General features: G+C 39.0%; 2 protein-coding genes across 6 annotated transcripts; both read right to left on the bottom strand.

Moving 5' to 3' along the window:
- Window positions 1-48: 48 nt before the first annotated feature.
- sgk2a (serum/glucocorticoid regulated kinase 2a) lies at window positions 49-10,641 on the bottom strand. Its single transcript, XM_086068943.1, has 13 exons — window positions 10,538-10,641; window positions 9,376-9,441; window positions 7,888-7,949; window positions 6,964-7,021; window positions 5,667-5,750; window positions 3,808-3,939; window positions 3,619-3,731; window positions 3,489-3,525; window positions 3,290-3,376; window positions 2,127-2,222; window positions 1,590-1,745; window positions 1,393-1,482; window positions 49-1,256 (listed from the first exon to the last, which is right to left on the bottom strand). The coding sequence occupies exons 2-13, from the start codon at window positions 9,388-9,390 to the stop codon at window positions 1,101-1,103; spliced, it is 1,086 nt and encodes a 361-aa protein (XP_085925069.1). The 5' UTR covers window positions 9,391-9,441; window positions 10,538-10,641; the 3' UTR covers window positions 49-1,100.
- A 902-nt stretch (window positions 10,642-11,543) lies between these two features.
- On the bottom strand, window positions 11,544-26,907 carry l3mbtl1 (L3MBTL histone methyl-lysine binding protein 1). 5 transcript variants are annotated; one of them, XM_086067735.1, is made up of 22 exons: window positions 26,845-26,907; window positions 25,588-25,792; window positions 24,416-24,603; window positions 23,988-24,117; window positions 22,794-22,956; window positions 22,473-22,635; window positions 22,207-22,255; window positions 21,472-21,560; window positions 20,793-20,897; window positions 20,507-20,642; window positions 20,341-20,432; window positions 19,573-19,724; window positions 18,530-18,606; window positions 18,142-18,227; window positions 16,680-16,790; window positions 16,463-16,604; window positions 16,100-16,202; window positions 15,816-16,004; window positions 15,694-15,743; window positions 14,979-15,136; window positions 14,787-14,849; window positions 11,544-14,076 (listed from the first exon to the last, which is right to left on the bottom strand). In XM_086067735.1, the coding sequence occupies exons 2-22, from the start codon at window positions 25,760-25,762 to the stop codon at window positions 13,942-13,944; spliced, it is 2,556 nt and encodes an 851-aa protein (XP_085923861.1). In that variant the 5' UTR covers window positions 25,763-25,792; window positions 26,845-26,907; the 3' UTR covers window positions 11,544-13,941. The 5 variants fall into 5 exon arrangements, 4 of the variants coding, with proteins under 4 accessions (XP_085923861.1, XP_085923859.1, XP_085923863.1 ...); XM_086067733.1 differs by having other exon boundaries at window positions 25,588-25,895; window positions 26,845-26,881; XM_086067737.1 differs by lacking the exon at window positions 26,845-26,907 and adding an exon at window positions 25,922-26,838.
- Window positions 26,908-27,074: the final 167 nt, after the last annotated feature.

Below are 27,074 nucleotides of genomic sequence, written 5' to 3'. Positions count from 1 at the left end.
TAATAACTTGCATAACAGTGGCAAAAGAAAATACAAAAAATAATGAAATCATAGCAATAATAAGAGAACATGTATTTATTCCTTTCTGCTAATATGAAGCACCACTAATCATGACAAGTGACATAAACATTAAGTCAGGCTAACGGACTATATGCCACGGAGGAGGCGGGACTTCCGACTTCCGGGTTTTCATCCATCAACTTTGTTTCCGTACTTGCGCTTCCGTACAGCCCCTCGGTTGCGCGTTCCCGTCGACCTGTGCAAGGCTGCGAGTGTGTAGCATCTGTCTCAGTGTCTGAAGCATTTCAGATAGCCGTTGGGGGCGCAGGGGTGGGGGTGCGAGTGTTGGAACGCGGCCAGCAGTGGCCGTAAACGGTGCTGATGTGTAAAACCCAGAAATCGGAAGTCCGTGGCATCTACCCCATAGGCGGTACTGCAAAGCGCTGCATTACTTTACAGTGGGCATATCACCAAGCTGTATCAATAAAACACATTAATCAACAATAACATCAATTTACAATGTATCCTATAACATAATAGTCACCATCAAACGTGTTTTCTTCCTCTTGCGGCTTGAGAAATACAGCTACATTTTGTAGTTCTGCGTATACTACTGCTTCAAAGTCAAATGACAAATGGGATGATGTAAGAGAAGCTAAAAAAAAAAAAAGTCACTCAAACTGTTGTCCCTGAATATAATTTCCTCCTATCAGCAAAACAACTGTATGCTTCTAACTGTTCGTTCGGGGAGTGCTCTTTATCTGTTCTCAGTGTACAAACAAGGTCCATAAAGGCAAGCATGGTACAGAAGAACAAGTCCATAAAACACCCGCTGTTGAACTTGCCAACTCTCTTCACCATTGCACTTATTTGCTTCACATCAGACGAACAATAATAGCATAATCACATATTTAAATACGTTCACCACCTCCGCTTCCTCATTGTATAAAATAAAAACTGTATTAACTGTGGCTCTTTCAAGCACACTCATTCTGTTACAAAATGGCCCCATTGTGAACCCTAACGTTGAATCAGCTACATTGTCCGATAACACTCGGCGAGGCCGCCATATTGTTAGCCCTCCAACATATTGTGTTCACTCAAAGAAAGCTGTCCTCGCTGGCCACGTAGGAGAAGCCGTTGAAGGCGTTGTTGGCGCTCGTGCTGGCGTTGAATTCCGGCGTCCGACTCAACGAATTAGAAACCATTTCTCTGGTGAACTCTGGGTCGATATGCTGAGTGTCGGCAGGGCCCCTCTAAATGTGGGAAAGGACATTGTGATGGTTCTTCTGAGTAATCCTGTATATCCCAATACTGTATAGCATTTTTTCTAAACAAAGTATTCATGAAATCAAAGGCATTTAAAAATATATATATATATCTTTCACTAACCACATTGGGGTTGTAAGGAGGAGTTATTCTCTTGTGGTAAATGTCATCCCAGTTGATTGGCGAGAAAAAGGTGTGGTTCTTGATTTCTAACTGTAGAACACAACCACATATTAATACCACATCAACTGTATTTCAAATAGCAAGATCTAAGTGTCGGATATCTATTTTCCCCCCCATCCTAATTAAAAAATACCTACAAAGTCGGCGATGGCCCCGAAGCGTCTGTGCTGGTCCTTCTGCAGGAGACCCTCCAGCAGGGAGCACACGGCCTCAGACTTCCCTGGCGGAAGCAGCAGAGGCTTATGGAGAATCCCGTCGTACATTTCTCCAACGTCACGGCTGTAGAAAGGAGGCTACCATGAAGGGAATGGGCAGATGTTATTATCTACATACACGCGCGCACACGCACACACACACACACACACTTGTCTTTGTATCATCGTGGGGACATCTCCTTGACATGATGCATTTCCTAGCCCCATCCTCTAACCCCAACCATCAAAAATGATTGCCTACCCTAATTCCTTACCCTAACCTCAACCCATAACCCAATTCAAACCTAAACTCTAAAACCAAGTCCTGACCCTCGAAAAGAGGTCTGAACTTGTGGGGATCACCAAATGGCACAATTTCAAGTCGGCCCCCACAATAGTAGTTAAACCTGGAAAAACACGCATGTATGGGCCCCACAATGTAGCAAAGACAAAGGCACGCAAACACGCACACACACTTACCAGGCTGTAAATCATCTCATAGAGCACAGCTCCAAGACACCACCAGTCGACCGTCCTGTCGTAAGGTTCCTTGCGCAGAACCTCTGGCGCTAAGTACTTTGGTAGCAAACGTTCAAATTCAGACCAGGAAAAAAAAAAGAAGCAATTATAAAACGCTTTTCAAAATCACCATCTTCGTGGACAATTTCAAAACATCTATCAAAACTCTCAAATCTTGTAGGGCCTTGAAGATCTAGTTTGTTATGTGCAATTGCTTTGTGTAGGTAAACCCAATTTAATCGGGATCAAATCCAGATTGCACATTTGGCACTAAATTGAATGTGAATTTTACATGGAAAATCCAAACACTGATATATCCGTAAACATGTTTATCAGACTTTTGATATATTTTTGCTTCTAGTTCTTCAGATATTAAAGTGACAGTGTGTAATCTTTAACGCCATCTAGTGGTGAACTAATAATTCATTCAATTTAAATGCCAATATTGATTTCAATAATATGCACAACAAAAAAAAGTTCTATCACATCGTACATTTTTTTAATGTAATCGTTAGTCTAGTAATCACTAATTATGTTACTTGGCTGGAGTCTCACCTTACAAGAGTCTGCCTGCCATGTTTCACCGCCATCGGCCTGCTACGGATGCCCAAAGGACAACTTTGCAAACGTGCATCGAGTGTCGGACACAATGGGTCAACCGCTGCTTAGTACCGTGATTCGGGCTCCCGTCGTTTGTCACCTTCTGCTTTGCTCTCGCAGGCTTTTACTAGCTGTTTTTTTTTCTAGCTTCTACCGCTAGCTTATTAGCCACTCCAGCCTATGGCTCCAACTAACTACTGCTAGCCGCTTTACTAGCTTTTCCCGCTAGCCGCTCTTGTTAGCCACTCCAGCCTATGGTTCCGACTAACTCCCGCTAGCCGCGCTTGCTAGCTGCTCCGGCTAAATCCGGCTCGCTCTGTCTTTTGGCGTTGTTCGCCGGGCTTCACATCAGCTGCCATGTTCGCCAAGATGCTCGTTCGCTCACGCAAAATACGAATTGGTGGTAGGCTTCTGAGCCACCGTAGTGTGTGTGCTTCGAAATGCATGCGCTTCGACTGCGTTCTATGATATAGCAACATCTTGTCGTGGGATTCTTTGCCATACAGCACATCCTTTTAACTCACTTCCGGTGTTCCACAGAAAGTTGAGGTGGTTCCTTCCGGCTCCACACCTTCTTTGCACAAACCAAAATCTGTCAGCACCACATGGCCCTGCACAAAGCAAATACCAACAGGAGATTGTATACATATAATACATATCACACTGTACAAAAACAATTGCCATTCACAGACAGGAGGAGAAAACGTGTTGATTGTTATTCACCTGAGAATCTAACAGGATATTTTCTGGCTTCAGATCCCTGCCATGAACACACACAGACGATCACATTTGAAATGGATGCGTATATGAATTATGGATGGAGGGTCACAAGTAGGCAGAAAAAAAACCAGACCTGTAGACAATATTGAGGGAGTGAAGGTAGCCGATAGCGCTGGCCACCTCCGCGGTGTAGAACCTCGCCCTGGGCTCGGAGAAACATCTCTCACGCTGCAGGTGAAAGAAGAGCTGCACCAAAACAGAGCAAGCACATCAGACTGCGCCGCTCAACACTCATTTGCTTGTTTTAATTGCTTGCGCCTACTTCTCCGCCATTCACGTAGTCCAGGACGAAGTAGAGCTTCTCCGCCGTTTGGAAGGAGTAATGGAGCCGAACCAGGAACGGGTGTTGCAGGCTTTTGAGCAGCACGTTTCGCTCCGCCATGATGTTTTTTTGCTGCGAAAGGAAACACGTGGGGATCAAAACAGGATATCTAAATTGAATGTCACCTTTATTTTCCAAAACTGAACAGATAAATCAGGAAACCATGTATGTGTGTGTGAATGAGATAAACTTTTTTTTTGTGAGTCATAAAAAGTGTCCTTTGCACAGAGCATTCTGCAGATTAGATAAGACTGTTGTTGCTTCCAAACATTGTTGATGACAACACAGGAAGTCGCTCTGCTTCATTAGAGTTGGGCTCCATGCATTTTTTCCTGCTCTCTATTAGTTTGTTCTGTGAGGTTCAGTACCCCATCAGACCTACTAGATGGCAGTGTTTTTCTTTCTTCTAATCTTAATATGATATTTAATGCAGAATACACGGTGTCTGTACCAGATGTGATCGGGCTGGCAGATTGTATCGGAGTCGCCTACCGATGGCGTCACGCTACAGGATTGGCTGGAGAATTTCCGTTTAAAATTGTTCAATAAAGTTATTTGAAAAAATATTCGGTGGACGTTAAAACATTGGAAAGAAAATATTAAAGATGTCATTTAAATAACAAAATGTATGGACTGAAATAGTAAAAACGTAAATAAACCTATGAATATAAAAGCAGGATGCTTGAAGATTTAAGAAATAAAAATAGAAAAATTGATGGAATCGCCGTTGAGCTTGCCGTTCTTTTTTTAGCAGTTCACAAATCACAATACATCACAAAAATAGTCTTAATGATAATATGACCACATTAGCAATCTTAACTGACAATATTTGTCACATCTCAGGCAATTAATGTGTGTATTTATCATTTATTCAATCAAATTTATTATTTATTCAATATATCTTGCTTTTATATTCTTAGGTTTATTTACGTTTTATATTATATTCAGAGTAAATATTACTCAAAGTAGTTTCAATGTGTACGAGAGAATTTGTCTATCACATGAAAAAAAAACTATTAAAGATTTTTCACTTAGAAATTCTAAGTGAATTTTGCAAGGAGAGATTTTGACAAAATGTTTCTAGTTTATTATTATTATTATTTTTAAAGTCACCCAGGGGTTGAGGAACAAACCCACAACTTCAGGTTGGGAGACAGCCAATCTACTCCGTGAGCCACGCAGCTCCGGCCTACTGTGTGTTAGTATGTCGCTCATGTCAGCTGGAATCTTTGTAACTCCAAGAGACTAAACGGTTTTGGATATTAGCAAGTAGGGGTGGCATAGCTCAGGTGGTAGAATGGCAGTCTCCCCAAGCTGAAGGTCGTGAGTTTGTTCCTCAACCCATGTGTAACTTTATTTTTATTTTTTAAATAAAAAGACTATTTTCAAGTAAAATTTACTCTACACAATTTACTGTGCAGTTATTCACTTTGTGAAATGTATGTCTGATGAAAATCAGATGTTTACTTTTCTGTTTGCTTTTTTTTTTAATTCTCTGATTTGGAATTTCACAGAAGGGCTAATATTAAAGATTTTCATCCAATTTGAAATAGTAACATAAAAACGAATACAAAGTACAGTATGACAAGCAATAATAAATTATTTTGCCGTCAGAAGCTGACTGAGTTTTAGAGAGGCCTTGCGAGTTTGTGGTGTCAATGTGGGAAAATGAAAATCTATTTCCAGACCCGTTTCACATCTAAATTATTCATACAAGGGTATATCCAGCCCGGGCATCGGATGTTCTCTGAGGAGGGCTCATTATTCCTGATGTACACCTCTGGCAAAGTGGCGCTCACCTCCTTTTTCTTCAAGATGACTTTCTTCTGCAGCACTTTGACAGCGTAGAACTGATTGATGGCTTTGAGCTTGGCAAGCAGGACCTGCATTGCAAGGTTTGTGTGTTAATTTTTTTGTTTAGTAAACACTTCACAGCGCCGTGTGTGGACGCTCTGCGGCGACAGAAGCCCTCAGATGTCTGTGTGAACTGTGGAAACGCATGACACTGGCAAAATTGAGTCACGTTTAGCCAGAAAGACAAAAAGGCATTTTGTAAAAGCGCGATTTTTGCTGACAAATCTAAATAGAGTATACTTCATAAGCTAGTTTGGAGTTGTTACTAGTGACCTTAATTTATGTACATCCATACATAAATCTATTTGTTTGTATAGAGGAGCTGGGGCCTATTCCAGGTGATTTGGGTGTAATAACAAACTAAACACTAAGAACTGGAAAATAAAATACAAATTATATTAGTAACTAACTGCATTTACTGTAGAGAGGTGTAGTTTACTGTCACACCATGAGCTTGGTTTTATTTCCCCCCCAAAAAGGGGAAAAAATAAATAAATAATCAACACTGACTTCCTGCTCGAGGAACCGTTTAAGGCTACTTCATCTTTAAACAATTGCCTGGTAACATTTCATGCGACTTTGCCATTGGTGAGAGTCAAACGACCTTAAGTGGCGGCACAGTTAATGATTCATGAAAACATTGTGTGCACAACGTCAACCACGGCTTTTCCTTCTCTTACGTCACATTCGGGTACTGTACAACATGACCTCTGATAACTGCGTCGGTGAATCCATCTTCAGTCCTCTACTGTATATATGAATCATTGCAGAATTTGCAGTTATTATGAACAGAGACATGATACTGACGGTATAGCAACTGTATTTGCAGTAGACGCATGTGATTTGTCATACAGTTGCCAGTGACAAATGGGAATGATACTCTTGAAAATACTTGGATATAAAAGAAGAAATAGTCAGCATGGTGACACACTGTAAGCATGTCTACCTAATAGTTCTGGATTCAAATCTCATTTACGCTATTCCTGCTTGGAGTTACTTTCATGTAGGTAATTTGCTGCACATAAGCAACAACAAAATGTCACGAAAGGAAAAAGTAGTCATAGATGATTAAAAATGTGATTAAAGTGTGAAAAGTTAATGAATTTTGAAAAAAGTATACAATTATTTCTAAAATGAAATATTGAATGTGCTTCTTTTTTTTTTTTGCAAAGTGCTATTGAATGGCCTCCCAGGGGCAAAATGGGTTCATTTCAACATGAGGTGAATAAGTAATTGTATCACCTTTCCAAAGGTCCCTTTGCCAATGACAGCCAAGAAGTCAAAGTCAGTGGGCTTGGCACTGCAACAAGACAAAGAGTTATCTATTAAAGGCTTGATAATGTTCCGTGCACAACATTACACACTCACCTTAAAAGTTGTGCTGTAATGGTGGATTATAAACAGGATAAAGATTGTACAGTATGAATGGAGTAAGTAAACATTAATTGCATATATAGTGAATTATAGTGAGCTATGACATCTTATAGCTTATAGTATAGATATGGTAGTGATAGTGTTTTACGTCTACGTATAAATGCCAGAAGGTGAATTTAATTACTTAATACCGTTTCTGTAAAGTATTATGTGTGATGTCACACAGTGCTATCATATAATTTAGGCTAGTATGCTAGCAAATACTATTGATGAGCTTCTTGTAAATGTGGTTTGTTTGTGTTGATTATTTAGCTACTTGAGTACAATTGTTTATGTAACATGGGCTCATGATAGCGTACATGCTAGAAGAATGACGAGGATGTTTTATGATCCTCTCCGTTTTATGACAAGAAAGAATCCCAGTGCGAATCCATTACGGAGCCAATCGCACAGAATATTTACAAATAAATTTTGATACGAGATATGAGCTTCCAAGCAGAAAATATTTTAGAGAGGTTTACTAACGGTTATACACTTATGTTAGCGCTTTTAATTGGCCCAAGGCTAAGTTAAGCATGAGCAACTGATTTATTTATGTTTATTTTCTAAATAAGCAGGTGTGTACATTTTTAATACTAATTACTACAAATATTTAATTTAACCATTTATGAATAATGTATTTTACAGTCCTTGTCTTGTTGATCCCATTTTGAGAGCCATTGCCCTTGAAAGCAAGCTAGCAACTTCAACAATAAGGTTCATGGATCAACCCAGAGGAGCTAAAGTACTTACTGAGGGTTTGCTGAAGGACCGAGGTTGACTTCATCGTGGGGGGAGGAGGATGGCGACCGTAGCTGCAAGGCAACAATAGTCCAATTATTAAAAATAAAATAACACAAAAGATGCTGTATGAAAACAAATGCTGAATTAATTAGATTCTTTGCGCAATGTTGCTTGAGTATATTTTTAATTACCTACTGTATAAAAATCATATTAGTTCAGTAGTTTGAGGGGTCATAGAATGTCATTGTTAAATTTAAATTAGTGTGTTTTCAGTTTATGCCAAAAAATTAACTAAAAGGCTAAAAGCAGATCCTCCAGAACCTTTGTACCAATATACAACTGTAATTTATTTCACTCAATTTAATTCAACAATTTAATTGACCTCATTGTTTAATTTAGTGAACTTACAATCGCCGTCCTGAGAAAACTCACTCGAGTCTCCGTGTTTTGTGCCCTAAATAGGATTCTAGCAAGAACCATAGTCGCCTAGCCGGTTTCCTAGCAAGTGTCCTAGTCAGTGCACTAAACCAGAGTCTGCTAGTCACAAGTCCGAGCCCATGTTCTAGCAGCAAATGTCTTAATCAGTGTAACAAGTACTTTAGCCAGCAGTCAATGTATTAGTCAATGTACTCCAAACAAATGCAGTAGCAAGTGTGCTAGCCAGTGCCCAAGCCCAATCAGAATCTCATATGCTAGCCAGTGTCCTCGGGTCCTTGTCCTAGGGACCTGAGCCAGTTGCCTGAAAAGCACCCTAGTCAATGTATTAGCCAACCAATGTCCTAGCAAATGCCAAAGCAAGTGTGCTCGTCAGGATCTAACCAGAAACCCATTTCTTAGATAATGTCCTTGTCATTATCTTAGCCTAAGTCATAATGTCCAATATCCAAGCAAGTATCTTGGCAGTGTCGCCGTCAATGTCCTAGCAATGTCCTGACGAGCGTCTTGGTTATCATCTTATTCTGTATATTAGCTAATGTCACAGCTAGCCAAATCAAAGTCAGTTTCCTACGTAGTTTTAGGCGGCACACGTGAAGTTACCATCAGTCTGGACCTTGACCGAGCATGTACGGACGGTTTCTCATCCAGTTGTCCAAGGGTCTATGCTTCGACATAGCCTCTGACCTTAATCACCAAATGAACACTGCATGGCATCCCGCTAAACCCGCTCGACCGCGGGCCTCCATTTGTAGATAATTAATTCAAGAGATAACTACTGGTTTGTTTGTTTGATTCAAATGACCCCTTTGAACTGCCAAGCAGATGAACGACTTGGAATTCAACCTCACATTTCAAGGAGTTCAACAGGCGGCCAGTGGCCAAATACAAATGATTCATATTCTAATTGTATACTTTTTCTCTGCTACCTGCCTACATTGATACCATTTTTTATAGTATTTCTTGCTTTAACGACGCCGGCAAATAAATTAAGTGAAATAGCAGCATCAGGTGAAAATAAAGTATTTTTCAGCAAACACAAGGAGTAAAACTCAAACTTACATTACAGTGGGCCATGGCTCTTAACCATTCCACTCCTAGTGGGAACCCAGCATCCGTTTGATCGACCTTACAACAAAGAAGAGAGATACTTACTTCACATCACTAATACAGTGATTCCCAACCAGTTTATCAGGTACGATTATCCAGTTTTACTTAATACTTGAATAATCTGCCTTTGACAGGGATTTATAGTGACACGCACAACAATTCCATTCCTTTCGACTGTGGCGGTAAATGTAGAAATTGAGATGAGACCGTCATTAATTATTTCGGTACACATGCTTCTTGTGACATTTTTGTTTGGTGGTATCATTATGCCGTGGAACTGAAACACTACTCTAATGTCCTGTTGTGTGTGTGTTAATGAAATGCTGAGTGCAGTGTGCGCAGAGCGGGTCCGGCTGGTTTGTAAGGTACAAGATGCTGGACCAGCAGAGACGAACTGAAGGACATATAGTGATACAGAGTGTGTGTGTGTGTGTGTGTTTACAAGCTAAATATTGGGTCATTCGTGTAGCTGTCACAACATACAGGAACCAAATTGTAAGTCACAATCATTTTCCTATTGTAAAAGTGCCCTTAAAAAAGAAGGCAGGGAAAGTTTACTTAAGAATACATTATAACATTAATTGCACTCTCATTATACCATAAAAATAAGGAATTTGATATTTGTATTTCCCCTAGTCAACCAGCAAATAGTTATGTGATAATGCTATTGATTTGAGATATTGCAAGAAATAGTGAGTACAAATTAAATATGATTAAATAAAAGTATCATACACTCATAAAATACAATGAGAATTAATCTTATTTTATGATTTGATTAAAACAAATTATGTACCACAGTATCCCAATAATTGTGTTATTATTATGGTCAATATTAATAATCATGGTGCTGAGGAATGCAGTATTAAAATAAGCAACCCTTTAAGCCTGAAGGAAAAGTTTGTGACGTGCAAAAGGAAACTATAAAAAAGTTTTGTTCTTTCTCCTAATGGTCAAGGAGCATAAATATGATAGCTCTGAAAAGCCAGTTCTATATTATAATGTATTCATCTCTAAATCTAACAGCAATATTATCTTAAAAGTTCAGCAAACACACTTGAATAACAATGCATTGTCAATTATTATTAAAAATGTGTAAGGTGTGCAGCATGCTCACCTGTGAGTGCAGGAAGACGATCAATGTGTGAAGGCGCTCAGCAAAATATGTGCAGCGGCAGCTGCTTGCCCACGACTGACTGATCTCAAGTCTGTTGTACGCCTCAAGAAAGTGAATGATTGATGGAAAGTTGTTCACCATGGGAGGGGTGAATTTTGTGTTTCGGATTTCATGGAGGCAGTCACAAATCAGCAATCGGGGCTTACAATCGTACATGTTAAACCAGTCAGTTTAATTCGTTTTTAGATCTGGTTTATTTGTTTGTATTTTTATGCATAAAATGCTTCATTTTAGTATTTAAAAAAAATGTTTTAGTATTATTTTTTTAACATACCTAGCATAATGAATGGCACCCCTGGTTAAGATGTGTTAAAAGTCTTTTGCAGAAGTATAGGCTACTCTCATACTGACATTTTTTAGACATGGCTCACCAGACACAGAATCAAGCTTGAATTGTTGGATGGGTTAGGAGAGACTTGTCGATGGAGATATTGAGCAAAAACACTTAAAAATAAAAATAAAATAAATAATAATAATCAAACTCGCCGTGTATGTATGTCACTCTCACCCACAAAAATTGTGAATGCCCCCCCTCCTTCCTACTGACAAATTGCGACAAAAACTTATTCTCCATACAGAACTGAGGAGTAAAGAAATATGGAATTATAGACAGCTTTTTTCAGCAAAAATAACCCCCCTAATCGCTCAAATCCATTTGAAAACCTATTTTCATACGTCATACAATCAGTGGTTGCCCAGTGTCTCGCAACAATGTTCGACCTAAGAAGTTCTAGTATACTGCATACTTACATATGGCAGCTAAGCCTAATGTAGCAAGACGAGAGACGTACCACCACAATGTGTTGATGTCAATATGGCCAATAGGGGGATATGCTATAAGCAAAGTATGTTTATAGTCAATAGTGCAACACACGGCAGTACATTTCACTCCGTTATGTGGGCGTACATCATAATTGTGAAAAAGAATAAACGAGAGAAAAAAAAATCAACTTCGGACATTTATTTGAATGACATTTGACATCATCTTAGCACACGCACACACACCAGAGAGACACAAAAAAAGCCAAGAGCCCTTAAGACATTCCAGTGAAATAACGCACAAAATCCAATCATGACAATGACACAAGTGTAAACCTGTTAAAGAACACATTATTAATGTAAACTTGTTCATAGTGATTTAAACACTCTAATCCCATTTGGGGTTCACAGTTGTGCTCCAATGCCAATGCATTCACAAATAATTTCTTGCATAAAAATAATGCAATAAAAGTTCTGTCATTTAGATTCAGCATCATAACTGAGCTCCTGTACTTTTTTATTTTTATTTTTAAGTGGTACTCAAAGTGGGACACATTTGAGGCACAAAACACAAGAAAGGCAAAAATAAAACCTGAAAAATACATCAGTCACAAACTTTCAGTTAGTTCTTTTTCCAATAATAAATACTGAAATAGTTTATTATTATTATTATTATTATTGCACAAAAAGAAGCTTCAAAGAGCTTCAATGGCCGGCCTAGTTTACTGCATTATGTATTAGTCACTGACCACACTCTTCACTTTTCATTTGTACACTGCATTTCAACTTTACATGTTGCTTTTAACCAGAATTTCAATTCATTCTGAACAACAAATCTTATTTACCTGCCCTACTATGTCATTTTTGTTTTGAATTTGAGTTGCATCAGTATTGCTTTTCCCCAATAATTCCTTTGCACCGTTTATCAAGCAAAATGGCATCAACAACATAATTCAATGGTGCTTAAAATGAGATACGCGGACTGTTTGGGAAGTTACTCATTCGTCACTTTTCGAAAAATATTTGCTATATTGGGACAGAAAAGTCAGTAAATATGTCAACCAAATTGCTAAAATGGCAACACTGATTGTGCTTTTGTAAATGGGGAACCCCTGTAAATAATGATTGTGCATTTCAGAAATTCAAGTCAGCTGATCAGTGGATGTCACTTTGCAATGAAAAATGTGTGTGTGTGTGTGTGTGGGGGGGGGGGGGGGGGTTCTATTCATTCCCACCGTGACAATTTTAAGGTGAAGAGATTAAAAATAAATAAATAAATAAATAAAATAAATAAATTTTATGGACAAATGGGAATCTTACAGCTGTAAATGACTCAGAAAGATGATAAGAGTGAATGTTGAATTTTCCACTTGAAGAATATAATAAAGAAAATGAATAAATATGTTATTTTTCCACATTTTAAGAAAAAAAAAAGCATATCCGATGTTGTAAATGTATACATCCCCCCGCCCCCATAATATTGCGATTTAATATGTGATTATATAATCACATATTAAATCAAGGTTCACTTTGCATGTATTTGAAATGATTTTGAAAAAAAGCATTATTTTGGGAAAGTTTACATTGTTTTTACTGTAGAAATCTACCAACTAGTTTTGTTTTGCTGTCCTGTATTTTCATTGTACTTTCAAGACAATGTTTGTTTACCTGGTTCAATGATATACAATTGTCCTTCTATTTTTTTCTTTTCTTTTTTACAACATAATGACACTTGTACATTTTCGTTAGAGCTGTGTGTGTTTTGTGCTTGTTATTGGTGTTATTTACTGGCAAAGTTCCTTCAAGACAATATGTGTTCCTGAAGTAATTGAGATAATAAAGATATGTAATAAGAACTATTTAAAATTCCTAAATAATGTGTTTATTATTACTTTTTTGTTCTCAAATTCTTTAGCAATTGCTACTAGATAGAGGTTTATAATTTCTTTGTACATATGAAGAATTAAGAGGTTGTACTTTTTCCTGTCATTGCACTTCTCGGATATGACTTGAATGAATGCGCAGTTGATCGGCGAGCCGTTTTCAACAGATTGTACATGAAAAACGGTGTCAGCAGTTGCGATAACGGATCACTCTGATTGGCTGTTAGATAGCAAGTCAACGATGGAAAGTGACAAGACGTCCATCGTTAGCAGTATCTCTAAGCAGTGTGCAAATCATTTGATATTATTTTTAAAATGTAAAACAAAAAAATCTCTAATAGAACTTGTTATAGTATTTTGTCACTTCTTTGAGTCATTTCCAGCCATAAGATCATCAAATACAACATTACAGATCGCGACACGAACTCACTTTTTGGGAAAGTTAAGCTCAATGATGCAAGTCTTTCTTCAACGAAAATGTTATGATGTTCCCTCACTCACCCTGGTATCTATTTGGAGTCTGTCACATTCTTCCTAAATTGTCCTTTACTTCTACTGGTACACCTCCCCACACCATCTGATGGGCACAGGACACGAAACACACAAAAAGGGCTCAGGCAAGGGTCTTTGCCTTGCACAATGAATTTGGCACGTGATGACTGCACCCACGACCCCACCCTAACCCCAAGCGAGGAGACCGAGTCATTTGAGAGCCTCGTCCGTGCTCTTGAACATGAGGATGGCGTTGGAGATCTTGAGGGCGGGGCCGAGTTTGATGCTCATGATCTTCACGATGTCGGCCTGAGTCAGTAGTAGGAAGGCCTCGCCGTCAATCATCTGCCGTGGGATGGCGCACACAAACAAGTAGTTAAATGGGAAATCAACCCCAAAAAATGATTTACAGTAGTATGTTATATGTTCCCCCAACTAGTCTGAACACGGCATTCTGATTAATATTGCGTTTTTGAAATATGAATTAAGCAGCAAGATCCACCGTTTTTTTTTTATCCATCTCGGTGAGCGACCATTTTGCCACTTGCAGGTAACGACCAATCAAGGCTCAGCTTGCAAACGTCACATGATTTAAACGAGTGGGTTTATTTTGTTTGACGTACATGCTCAAATAAAAAATTATCAAAAGTTCCTTACCAGTCACTCAGTACTTGAGTCGTTTTTTGACTGAGTACTTTCTGACTCTTAAGTAATTATTTGGAGGACTATTTTTTTTAATCTTTACTTCAATTTCTATTATTCTGAAGTAACAGCACTCTTACATGAGTACATTTTTGTACCACTCTATCCAACCATAAATAATTCAGGAACTTCTCTTTTCACATTCCAGGGCTCCCCCTACAGGTGTCAAGTGTTCACTTACTTTTAAACCACTGTGGTAAATAGGGATGGATAGTGGCAAAAATGCATTTGTTAAGTGACAAAGACAAGGTTAGAAGTTCAAGTAGTAAGTTTTGGTATATGGCCTCTGGGACATTCTGATTTCAAAGGTTACATTGTACTGTGATTGAGTCAAACACATGTGGGCATCATACCTCTTCTTTAAAAAGACGGGCCTGATCCTCACAACCAATTAGATTATGCACAAAGTTGAAGACCTGCAGTAGAAGACACCCAAAACATCACATTAGTTAGTTGAAATGGTAAATGGACTCAACTTATATAGCACTTTTTTTTACACCATATGGTATTCAAAATAGACCAAAAATTTAAAATCATCAGCTCACCTCCTCAACACTCCAAGCCGCCACCTGACTAGCGGGAATGCCCAGGACGCCAGGTAGTAGTTTACAGTGTTGCTCCCAGCACAGAGACAGAGTGCGGTCTGACTGACCGCTCAGTGTCGACACAAACAGCGACGGATAGACACACTCGGATGACATGTCTGATGACCAAAACACAAATCACAATATCCACTTTCATTATCTGCTCCATATACTTTTACTACAGATATCAAATTTATATACCGGTAATGTGCAATACCTATCAAATACCTGTCATGTATTGCAATATTGCACTCCAAAATGTATCTTACTGTAGTATATTTAATTTATGACCTGTGACAAGTTAGTTCACAGTCCATGCATGTTTGTATAGTTGAGTTTGGAACTAAGAAATTACTTCCTATTTTATGTCAATTCTACTACTACTACTAGTCATTCATTCATATGAACCAGTTTTTTCCAATGCAATACTACTACTACTACTAATAATAATAATTATAAATTATAATAAAAAGATTACAACAACAATAATAGTTTTTTTTTTAAATAAAAATAACAATAATAATAATAAATGAATAATAAATCCAGAATTATAGATAATGCAGGAACCAAGATAATACCAAAAATTAAAAACATTTATAATTAATAAGCTTTTCTGAAGTATAAAAATGATCCAGACTGGTTAATACACACTAATGTATATAAACTATAAACTTACTCTGATAATCTCTCTGCTGGTTCTTCCTATATTTGGGTGGACGGCCAATCCTGGGAAAAAAAGGTCAAGAAAAATAAACTAAAAACAAAAGTTCATTCAAACTCACACACACGCACCTTTACCTGCCACGATAATGTGTCTTCTTGGTTCTCTGGCCAAAAAAGACGCTCCTCTTACTCTCAGAGTCTGACAGTTCCACTTTGAGCCTGCCCTGGTTGCGCTCAGCTAATGGGCAGCCCGAAACACAGTGATGCGCCGTGAAGCGACCGGTCACGTGACCTGAACCGTCACAACCTGGAGTTGGACACTTCCTGTTTGAAAGCAGGGCCTCCATTTAGTGAAATATCTCATTTTTGACATTAGAAACTGCACAGTATGAATACCTGAATCCAGAGAGTGAACTCACCTGTTGTGGAAGTTATACTTGTTGGTTCTGGTGTGGCTGATGGGCTTACAGGGAACAGAAGGAGGATAAGTGGACTGGGCCAGAATAGGAGGCTCCCTCTGACCTAAGTGGATAGATATGACACACGAACATGCGGTATACACAACAAGACTGTGACTGACTTTTTTTATTGTATTTTCTATTTGGAACATCTTTTGGGCTTGTCTTTTAAACGTCATGACACAACTGCATGCTGTTATCACAAACAGAAAAATCACAAAAACTAGGATGAGATTGCTCAAATATCATGGCTTTTCTACTCGCAACCACTAGAGGGCATATTTGCATGGTATCTGGGGATTGCTTTTAATACACAAGAGTTACCGTGCGTTTGCTGTATTTTAGTGTCCTGTGGTGGGGGTTTGAGCGGGTGACCGGTGGCCTCACACCAGCCTGCTGGGTGTATGTCAGGGTGGTCCGAGTCAATCCACTCGTCATAGACGTGACTCCATCCATCATAGTGGATCTGAGGAAAGAATAAACATGGGGGCATACCAGAATAAAGCTCTCATATGCGCACACACGCACACAAACAAAATACCTTAATACGGTGAGTCTCAACTTCTTCCACCGTTGCCACTCTGATGAGACCAGGACTCCTCTTGTCCACAGCCTCCAGTTTCATTTGAGGCTGGAAGCTGTGGGCTGGGCGCTGCATGTTTACAGGAAGATAGCACTGTTGAACATCTGCTTCAGTCTCACAGTTGTTTCTGACTACATTAGGACACGGAAAAACTCGAAAGCATCTGACTTTTCTGACAATTGTTGCTACCCCTCTGTTAATGAAAGAAAAAACACACAGCAGTCATAGAAGTAATTTGAATCTGAATTTGTTTTTAATAATCTGACCATAGGGACATGTTCATATAGGGACATAGAGGTATGTCCTCTAATAAGAATCAAAGGCATCTTCAAACTTGTAATCAGTCAGTCGGCCCATTCAAAGGATGACAAGTAGGAATGTGGCAAAAAAAATCGATTCTCATAAGAATGGCGATTCTCATTTAGTACGATTCAGAATCCATTTTAAATATCTCAAAATCAATTTTATTTAAATTATTTTATACTGTCTTGCCTTTGTCTGTGTGTGCCTTTATTGGGAGCGCTGTTCATGTTGTACTCGATTTGCCCACTTAGGGGCAGTGTGGTTCCACGCTGTCTGATACACTGTTAAGTTGTAGCCACATTAGAGTAGAAGGAAAAAGTCACGATCAAGTTATTCCAATAAAAGTTGTTTTTTTGCAGCGTGGAGCCGTTCTTTTGAGTGATAAAAGTGCCGCGAGTAGCGCGCTAATTAGCATTAGCGAGTCAGACTGGAGTAGATCATTATGATTCTTTGCACATCTATAAATTGAAGCAAAAGTCATTGTCAATCAAATCATTTTGAATAAAAAATCATTCTTAACCGAAAATCGATTCTGAATCGAATCGCAGACCCAAAAATCGGAATTGAATCAAATCGTGAGACATTCAAAGATTTCCACACCCAGTGACAAGTATGTTTGGTGACATGGTATGTACCACACTAGACATGGACCAGAGAAATTGGAGGAGCGAGTTGTCATTGAAGTTGAAAATTATAGAGAAGCTCTGATCTTTGCTCTTCTCTCTATCTTCATATAATGTAAAATGACACACTATTTATTGCATAGTAAATACAATGAAAAAAACAAATTGTGTTGCCGGACAGCTGATTACCTACAACATTATCATGACAACAATTAACTCTGCTTAACTTTGTTACCTACAATAATAATAATAAAACATCCAAGCATCCATCAATCCATTTTCTAGACCGCTTGTTCTTTTTAAGGTTGCAGGTGATTTTGTGCGAGAGGCTGGACTGTTTGCCAGTCATTCGTAGGACAACATTAATACAACAACAACAACAACAACAACAACAACAATACTCAAACAAAGAGGGGTGGAGGAAATATATTAGCTGTACGCTATTTTGAAGATGAGTTTTAAGTAATTTCTTACTGAATGTCACACATTCTCACCATTTTAAATGAGTCGGCTGAAACTGCCTTAGAACAGGTCTCATGCAGGTAGTTGGACCAAGAGAACGCTCCTTGGCCAGGATAATCTGGAACAAAACAAATTGAAATAACGTGAAAAAAAAACTTATTTCAGTTCTGTGTGTGTGTCTGTGTCTACTTTTAATGCAAAGCTCACCAGACAAGTGTTGTGTTAATGTGCTATTTTATTTAATTACAATAGTAAAGTGTATGTTGATGCATGCATGTGGTATGCATAGTAAATTGCACGCCATGTTGTTAGCTGTTTTCAGAAAACAACAACACAGAACAGATACCGATACATTGGAATATGAGGGAAGGTATGACCTACCTAACAAAAATACAACAAGTGAAATAATGATGTTCTCACCTTGGGGTGGTGTTAAGCCCAGATTTCTCTCCTGGCACCAACCAATAGGATGGATGTATGGACTGGTGGCATCACACCTGCATAATGTAACAACATATTTAACAACCAGTGTTGACAAAACTGTAATTGAAAGGAAAACCTAGGGGAGGCACACAGAATAATGTTAATCATCATCAATTTCATACAAAAACATTACTGTTGTACTCAGAGTACTTTTAAGGTTTTTAAATGTCTAAACCTCTTTTACATGGTCAAACGCAAGCTGGTCTAAGGCCAAACTGAGACACAGAAAACTATTAACTAATTTGCTTCCAATGTATGTCCCCATGTTCTATTTCAAATATTACCATGCTCCCAAAGACATATTTATACGTTTTATGTTTTTTTTAACACCCAGCAGTTGGCAGCAGAGTATAAGAGATCAACCAGGGCCATGTTGCAAAAAGCTCTTTCCCCCACTGTTTTAAACAGATTTGTGAATAATGATGAAACTTAGCTATACTCTAATGCTAATTGCTGCAAAAGGGAAACAGATAGAAATATACTTTTTTTTTCCTGATGAAAGAAGAGACTCTAATCTTTATTTTGGTAGTTTCCATGTTTTTACAGCAATAGAACACAATATTGCAAAATCAGTCAAAATCCCGTAAAACAGACGGCCGTGAGCGAAGGGGGTTGCTTCAGTGAAAATTGCTGGGAGTGAATGAGTTAATAGGATGAGAAAAAAACTGACCTTTTTTTGCATAAGATTGAATGCTTTTCATGTTGTTAAACTTGTAATTGTATTTTTTTAGTGTGGCCCTAATATACCTTTTTAAAGAACATACTTTTTTATTTTATTTTTCTACTTTCTGCTTGTTGTTTACTAATTGATTTCGCAGCTGACAATTGTCTGTGCCTTAAATGAGTTTTACACATGCAACAAGGCCTCAGTTAAAGTGATGCCTTGCTATAATTGGGTATCTTAACTGTTTTCGGTTAAAGTGTAAACAACAAGTGTAAACATCGGATTTAGGCACAATATCTGGATTTTTGAGGCTCACCAGTAGTCGTATGTGTCGTCCCAATTGTCAAAGTGCACAAGGAAGCGGTCGTCCACCATGTCGGTGATGGTTGCTACGCAGATGAGGGAAGGGTTCATGCGATCAACAGCCTCAAGTTTCATCCCTATCTCGAAGTCACACTTTGTGTCAATCTATTAAATGGCAGGCATGAAAGAATATTACCAGTAAGTAGAAGAAACAAAACCATTTCTAAATGTGTTTTCTAATTATTAAACCGCTGTACACTAATTGCTACATAAAGTTGTGGGAGTCTTGTTTTTGTGCTGACTACGTCAAGTACTTTCTCACAAATGAAGTATAATCCCGAAACAGTCCTGTTGTGCAACTGTGCATTGTCACTTCAAGGCACAGCAGTCAAACACCACCTTTTACACCTATACAGACCTTAAGCAATGTGGATGTAAGCAATGGCAGTGTGCTACTGTATTATGCTCTCTGACAAAAGGATGAATATTACTCATACTGTATATGCAACACTGAAAAAAGTATTGACATTGATCACATTCATCTGATTGTATGTTCTATGCCATTATCTTTGAGTCAGGTGAAGTCAAGTTCTTCCACACCAAAAACATGTCTTTATAAGATGAATAATTACGCTTCAGCGAGAAAGTCTAGTCCAACCCACAAATGACTGATTAAGTGATCAAAAGCTGTGTCCTAACAGTTTTGTTGGCATAATGCAAATCAATAACCTCATCCATGTAAGCATTTTATCATGTAATCATATCAATTAGTATAAATTACCCTTCCAGGGCTGGCAAACAGCTCTTTGGGGGCCACTTGTGCTTTAGTCATTCTTAAGTAGTTGGTCCATGTAAACTCTTCTTCTTTACAACCTGGGGAAGTGGTGATGACACAGACATTAATGGAAAAGTACTTTAGGCGTGGTTAGAGCATTGTCACCGCTGACCTTTGGGAGTGTGCAGTTTATGTCCTGTGCTCTCGCACCAGCCTACAGGGTGCACATCGGGTGAGTTGGCATTCACCCAGAAGTCGTGGCAGTCGGAATAGCCATCAAAATGGAGGCGCAGGCGGTAGCCACACACCTGCATGATGACATGAGTCAAAAAGCCCCATTGCCACCGTGACCAAGCACGACAAGGCAGTTTGCACGGGTTTCATAAAGTACTCAACTGAACCTGACCTGACATGACAATGTTGGCCAAGAAGATGGATGTTGTAAAAATGTGTCTTACCTCGGCCACAGTAAGAACAAAGTACATGGATGGGTGTTGTGGGTCGATGCCCTCCAGCTTCATCCCCTGTTTGAAGCCATTCTTTACTGCAGGTGCTCTCTGAGTCTGGACAAAGAGAAAATATTTCTCAGAGATTAAAATACAAAGGTGCTTTATTAGAATATATGTATGTATTTAAACCATCTCTGTGGAGCAGTAGCCGTAAAGCACCTGGTGACCCAAAACCAGATCTCATGACATTACAATGACTCAAAAGCTGACTAGAATTTTGGCTCAGCACCCAATACAGGTCCCGGGTCAGTTTTTATCAGTTCACCGAATGAGTACTGTAGTAGGTTGTGTGTGTTTTTTTAATCCTTAGTTTACAGTGTGTCACTGTGTTGTACAATAAAGAACATGAGTGACTAAGATGGTCCCAATAAGAACCACATTTTTAATATGCTCAAACCCTGGCTCAGGCTAATATACAGTAAGACCTCCAATGGCATGCTACCATAACATAAAGCAAAATCGACAAAGAATTCAGATGAATCCCTGAAAATGATTAACGATTGCAATGATGATGGCAGATGACATCCACCTGCAGCATTAAAATTAATTAAGTTTTTTTTTATTAAAAGTAAAAAAGATACCATGTTAAATAAAGACAGATGTGAATATAAACCATGTGAAAAGGTACCTCTTGGAAAAGCTTGTCAGGTGCAGCGATAGTTTTGGTTTCTTCTAGATACTGAGTCCACGTCCACTGCTCCGTCTTCATGTCTCCCCCTTCAATGCAGGACACCATGATAAATCATTCTAAACTGAATTATGTAAAGGACTGATGAAGTGCAAATGTGTGTTATATAATCTCTACATGACATCAGGTTTGGGGGTAATTGTGGCATGCTTGCCAAATGAATACTATGTAGCATTACACCTTGTGACTTCACTGGTAGCGTTGAAGCATTTTTTTCTTCTTCGACTTTTGGCACAAGATGATGTCAGATCAACGCACATGTCTAAATATGGTCATCTTCTCTCTGCTCAGGACTCCGGGTACAGTCAACCAAAGAAGTTGATGATCCCCACTCACCTTACTGATCCAACCACAAGTTTCATGCATCCTATTTTAGCTACTAAGAATTATTATACTAATACTCATTTGTAACATTATGAGCATGTTAAGTGGGAGTTGTATTTTTTTTTCACATTTAATGTGTAATTCATTTTGAATACTATGGAAACAGAATCCACACAGAGAGACCTAAGCTGAGATTCAAATCCAGAACCTCTCGACTGTGAGGCGGACGTGCACACTAATACATCACCATGCTGTCTTATTGGTGAACGAATTAACAAACATAACCTCTATGGTGGAAGCAACAATGGGGTCATGAACTAAACAAAAGCATAACATGGTAATCAATCCCACCTCCTCTGATGTATCTCCCATCTGCTTTCAGATCTTCCATTTTGTCCTCCTAAAAAAAAGTTGAAGGTTATGAAGCTGTTCCAACACTGGTTTCTGCAAATAAAAAAAATGTCCACCTCCTTTTCAAGTTGTCTAAGAGCAAGTTAAGGTTAATATGCAGACAAAGGTCAGCAATAATCTTCCTATTAGTTCTTACAAATTTTACCAAATGAGAGACATAGTATACCAGTGTTTACTTTAAACATACTTAAAGAAGACTACATTACATTGAGGACTTGAGAACCTCCCACCATGCCCTCCATGTCGGAGTCTTCATCAGAGGGGCCCAGGTATTCCTTTCTCTTCCTCTTCCTCATGGGCTTCAGATGATCAATGTTTAAAGAGGAGACCCTCGCGCCAGCTGGGACCTTGTCCACTCCAACACTCCTCCTGAGGGACCACGGAAGGAGTCTTAACTGCATGTGCCTCCCAAAAGTGAGTGAGTGAGTGAGTGAGTGAGTGAGTGAGTGAGTGAGTGAGTGAGTGAGTGAGTGAGTGAGTGAGTGAGTGAGTGAGTGAGTGAGTGAGTGAGTGGTGCAGCAACGTACTTATCTACCATAGGCTCTCTGCGTAGTTCCTCTGTGTAAATCCTCTGAGCTCTGGGATCATGGTTCTGTTGGCCCGGTCCCATCTGGACCTCCGGTTTGACCTGAAGTAACCTCTCTGGCTCTACACCTGCACCGCTCACTAAGACCACAGGAGCTGGCACATCTGAATAATAACAGGCCTCTGATATACTTTGGACTATGGGGATGGGGGGTGGGAGGGTTATACTGTACTTATAGGGGAAGTCAGGTCAAACATCACCAAACCCAGAAAACAGGTAAGCCATGATGGTTGTTACCTAAACCCTTGGGCACTCTGATGTCATTTTCAGTCAACAGCAAGTGACATTACAAGGCAAAATGGCAGGCCATGAGTTGGATAAAAAAAACAAAAAAAACGTGTGTATTTTTCTACTTACTTCATATTTCACAAACGCAATATTAATCAGAATACTTTGTTTAGACTAGTAGTAGTAGGAGGCACGTAGAATATATTATCGTAAAGAAACGCTTGAGAATTTGAAGTACTGCGGAGCCTTCGAATTTGAATTTAAGTTTTTTTGTCAAGCTTTTTTTTTATGTGAAGATTCTCACCTCACAACCACAAGCAGTAAAGTATAGTATATGGAATACAACATGTGGGCAAAATTGTTGGTACCCTCTATTAAAGAAATATAAACTCACACTGGTCACTGCAATAACTTGAAACTGACAAGGATAGCAAATGAAATTCGTTTTTTTTTCTCCTCTGTTGTATTGAATTTTTTTCTGTTTTTCTGAGTACCAATATTTAAAAAAAACAACTTGTTGTCCCTCTAAGGTTATTTTATTGAGAGCTAGCAAGTACGGAAGCGTATTGCATTCACGTGACAAAAACAATTTCTGAGTAGATTTTTTCTGAGTAATTTTTGGCGGGGGCTTTGTTTTTTTTGTTTTTTTTGTTGTTTAATTTTTTGTTAAGTTTTTCTGACAATTTTTTTCATTTTTCTGAGTATTTTTTCCCCGTTTTTACTTTTTTTTTTTTAAATACACAAAAAACGACCCCCCCCCCCAAAAAAATGTCAGAAAAACATGAGGGTATTTTTCCAAGTGTTTGCAATACGCTTCTGTAATGAACAAATGAATGATGTGCAGATGTTGATTTCTATCTCTCCGAAATGTGCAATGAGCAAAATTGCGGTGTCTGTAATGGCTTACCTTGCTTGTCCAGTGGGGAGCTTTCTGCATTGATCAATCTACTAGAAGTCCCTGCTGCAGGTTCATTGGTGGTGCTGGTGGTTCCTGGAGTGATCAATGTACTCAGGGCTCCTACATCACTGACACAGAACTAAACAACCACAAAAACAGACACATGCGCACACACAAATGACACAGTTTAGTTTTTTTACCCTTTCTTTTATCTATTTATACCTTTAGTCCTTGTGCAGGTAATACCTGAGTTGCTTAGTAATGCACTGTCAGGTTTCTGACTGCTTTAATACATCCATTCTGTTATATATTGAAAATTATTGTTTTTATTGCTAGCATTTTAATCATGTTCAACTTACTTACACTAAATTACAGTGAAAACAAATGAGTCACCATATCAACATACAACTTGTCACAAATGAATAACATGAGTACACCTTGAGGTTACTCCCGGGCAGGATGGCCATCCCTTCCTTCCACTCGAGGACGTGGACGATGCTACAAGCCCCTGCCACCTGCGCTGTCAAAGTGGGCTTGACTGTCTCAGTGGCCCTGCCCGTTTTACTTGGATCACTCACTGCCATAGTAGGCGCCAGCTCCACTTTTTGGTGGCCCGGAGCTTGAGCTGTAAAAGAGTGCAAACAGTGACCATTTTGCATTAAAGGCAAGTAGGCCTACCCGCTTCAGAAGACAGTGCTGTGGTAGATGGAAAAAATATACTGTGATTCAAATGTGAATTTACGGTTGAATTATATATTTCTCTCAAAATACTTCTAGAAGCATTTTTGAATCATTTTCTAGTGCCAGCATCTGTCCTGATTATTCTGACTTTTCTTGAGCATTTCTTTGCAGTGTGACGCATCGGAGCCCTCTGGCCTATGTTGCTAAGGAAACAGTTACGTGAGCAACTGGCGTATATTGTAACAATTTTTGCGAAGCATATTGACACAACTTCTGCCTAACAACAAGTGGCCACTTCAGGAGATGCTTTCAGTTCAACTGGCTTCAAGTCCTCAAAGTGTTTTAGTTAACCTGTGATCACACTTTTCCTCAGCACTACTAGGCTCTGTTTGTAAATATAAAAGTGTATTTGGTTGTGCAATTTCACAATTGATGGGTGCAGGCACTTGTGAGACCCAACTATTTGCATACAAGCAATGAAGTCAATTTTCCATAATATTATGTCTTCTTTGAACCTGTTTGAAGCTGAATTGTGAGTCGGCTGGCCCACTTTTGCCTCAGGGATGATTTTAAGTCTGGTCAGGTGTCCTTAGTACAGGGGAAGTGATTGGTCGCTCTTGACTGGATGTGTGATGATCAGATAAATTTCTAAGAGGTCAGTTAAGTTCCGACTAAGTTTCCAGTTCTCCAAGATTTTTTCCTTCCCTGTGCATGCCAGAGGTGGAGGTTTGTGCAAATATTTTATTTTGCAAAATGCGCTATCGACACCTGAGATATTGTAACACGTCAGATCAGAAAATACAGCAGTAAAATCACGTGTTTCAGTCAGTCAGCACTTCATGACTACTTCAATCGTTGACTTTTTGTCCATGTTAATTTGAACTGTACAAAGTGGATTGTATGTCTATCTAAGGTTGCGTGTCATCACCTGGTAGGAGAAGAGCTGTGGTGGTATGCGTCTGAGGCCGAGGTTGCTTGGCCACACTATCCACCCCGCAGAGGAGGATGGCATCGCCTGGCGAAGGGGAGGGCAGCGCGGGCGGGGCCACGGGGGCACAGTTGGGCTCTTTGGGCGGACACTCCATGTTGACTTTGGCACTCATAGTGGTGGCCCTGTGCTTTACTTTGGAGTGCTGCAACACAACATGCATTAGTACTGTCATTTTTATCATTACCTTCCTTCCCTGATTAAGCGGGAGAACGTTTTATCTGAAGTTGACCAGCATCCAGGTTGCACTGTATAGAAAATAAGCAAAGATTACCTAGATTGATCATAGCCTCTTCTAATGTGAAATTCAAGCTCTATAAAGCAGAAAATACACAGGAATTTTTGGATTGTTCTGGAAAACCTTCAGATTAAGGAGATGACAAGTCAATTTGACCCTAGACTTAATTGACACTGTAACCTCGTCTAATTTACAACACTGTTACAGTATTTATCAGCGTGGTCAGTTTGCAGGCATTCCTGTTCTTAAATTAAGAGCAATTATACTATATTGACCTCAACTGTAATTAATGATTCACAATTAAGCAATGTCACAGTATCAGTAAATTTAAACAAATAAAATAAAAATGAGCAGACACCACGGACCCGTGTTCCCGTGAACCTTTTATATGCCAAGTCAGTACAGTATTTACGAGCGTTATTTTGTACAATGAAGACACACTGTATGACTTTTAAACAGCTATTACCTCCAATAAAATAAACTACAGCGATACATCAACATATACATATTAATGTGCCAGTCTTCACATTTCATTTAAAATGGCGGAGGTTGGGAAAGGCTTAAAGCAAAAAACAGTATCGAAAACCTTAAAACGACTTTTTTTTTTTTAAACGAACGCTGAGACGTATTCCGGTTAGTTTTTTTTTAACCTAGTCATAACATCAAGCGTTTGGGTGTCCAACGGAAACAAAGCGGTTTGTGCTATGTTCAACTAATTAAATCAATTACGACAATTACAGCGGTGCCATTTTCTTAAATTTATGCTAAAAGCTTGGTGGGTGATGGTGCCCTTAATAAAGCTAAAACGTCTCCCCGCTTGAGGAAAACACAAACGGCAAATGTGTTTACATTAGATCAATTGTTATCACTACAGCACCACACAAATACGCACGACATCCCTAAATATTGAGCTAATTCGCCGCTGTGGGTCAATTTTAGAAGTGAAAATTTGGGCTTACCAGCTCTGCTCTCCTGCGGCCCCCGGGCTCTCACTGCGCATGCGCGGACGCATGAAGCAGTCGACACTCGAGCAGAACCACACTGCTTTGTGACGGTCCAAACTGGATTCATTAGTGACTATGAAGTCACCTAAACAGCATCTGCCTTTTAATCTCTTATCAAGCTTTATTAATGGAGTGTTTTTATTATATAATTAGCAGAATGTGGGTCATATCGACAACAGTTTCAC

Source organism: Leptonotus elevatus, chromosome 2, assembly GCF_054856555.1.
Source record: "Leptonotus elevatus isolate MCC_2025b chromosome 2, RoL_Lele_1.0, whole genome shotgun sequence".
NCBI lineage: Eukaryota > Metazoa > Chordata > Actinopteri > Syngnathiformes > Syngnathidae > Leptonotus > Leptonotus elevatus.
The sequence above is the reverse complement of the archived record's forward strand: the minus strand, read 5'-3'. Positions and strand labels throughout refer to the sequence as shown.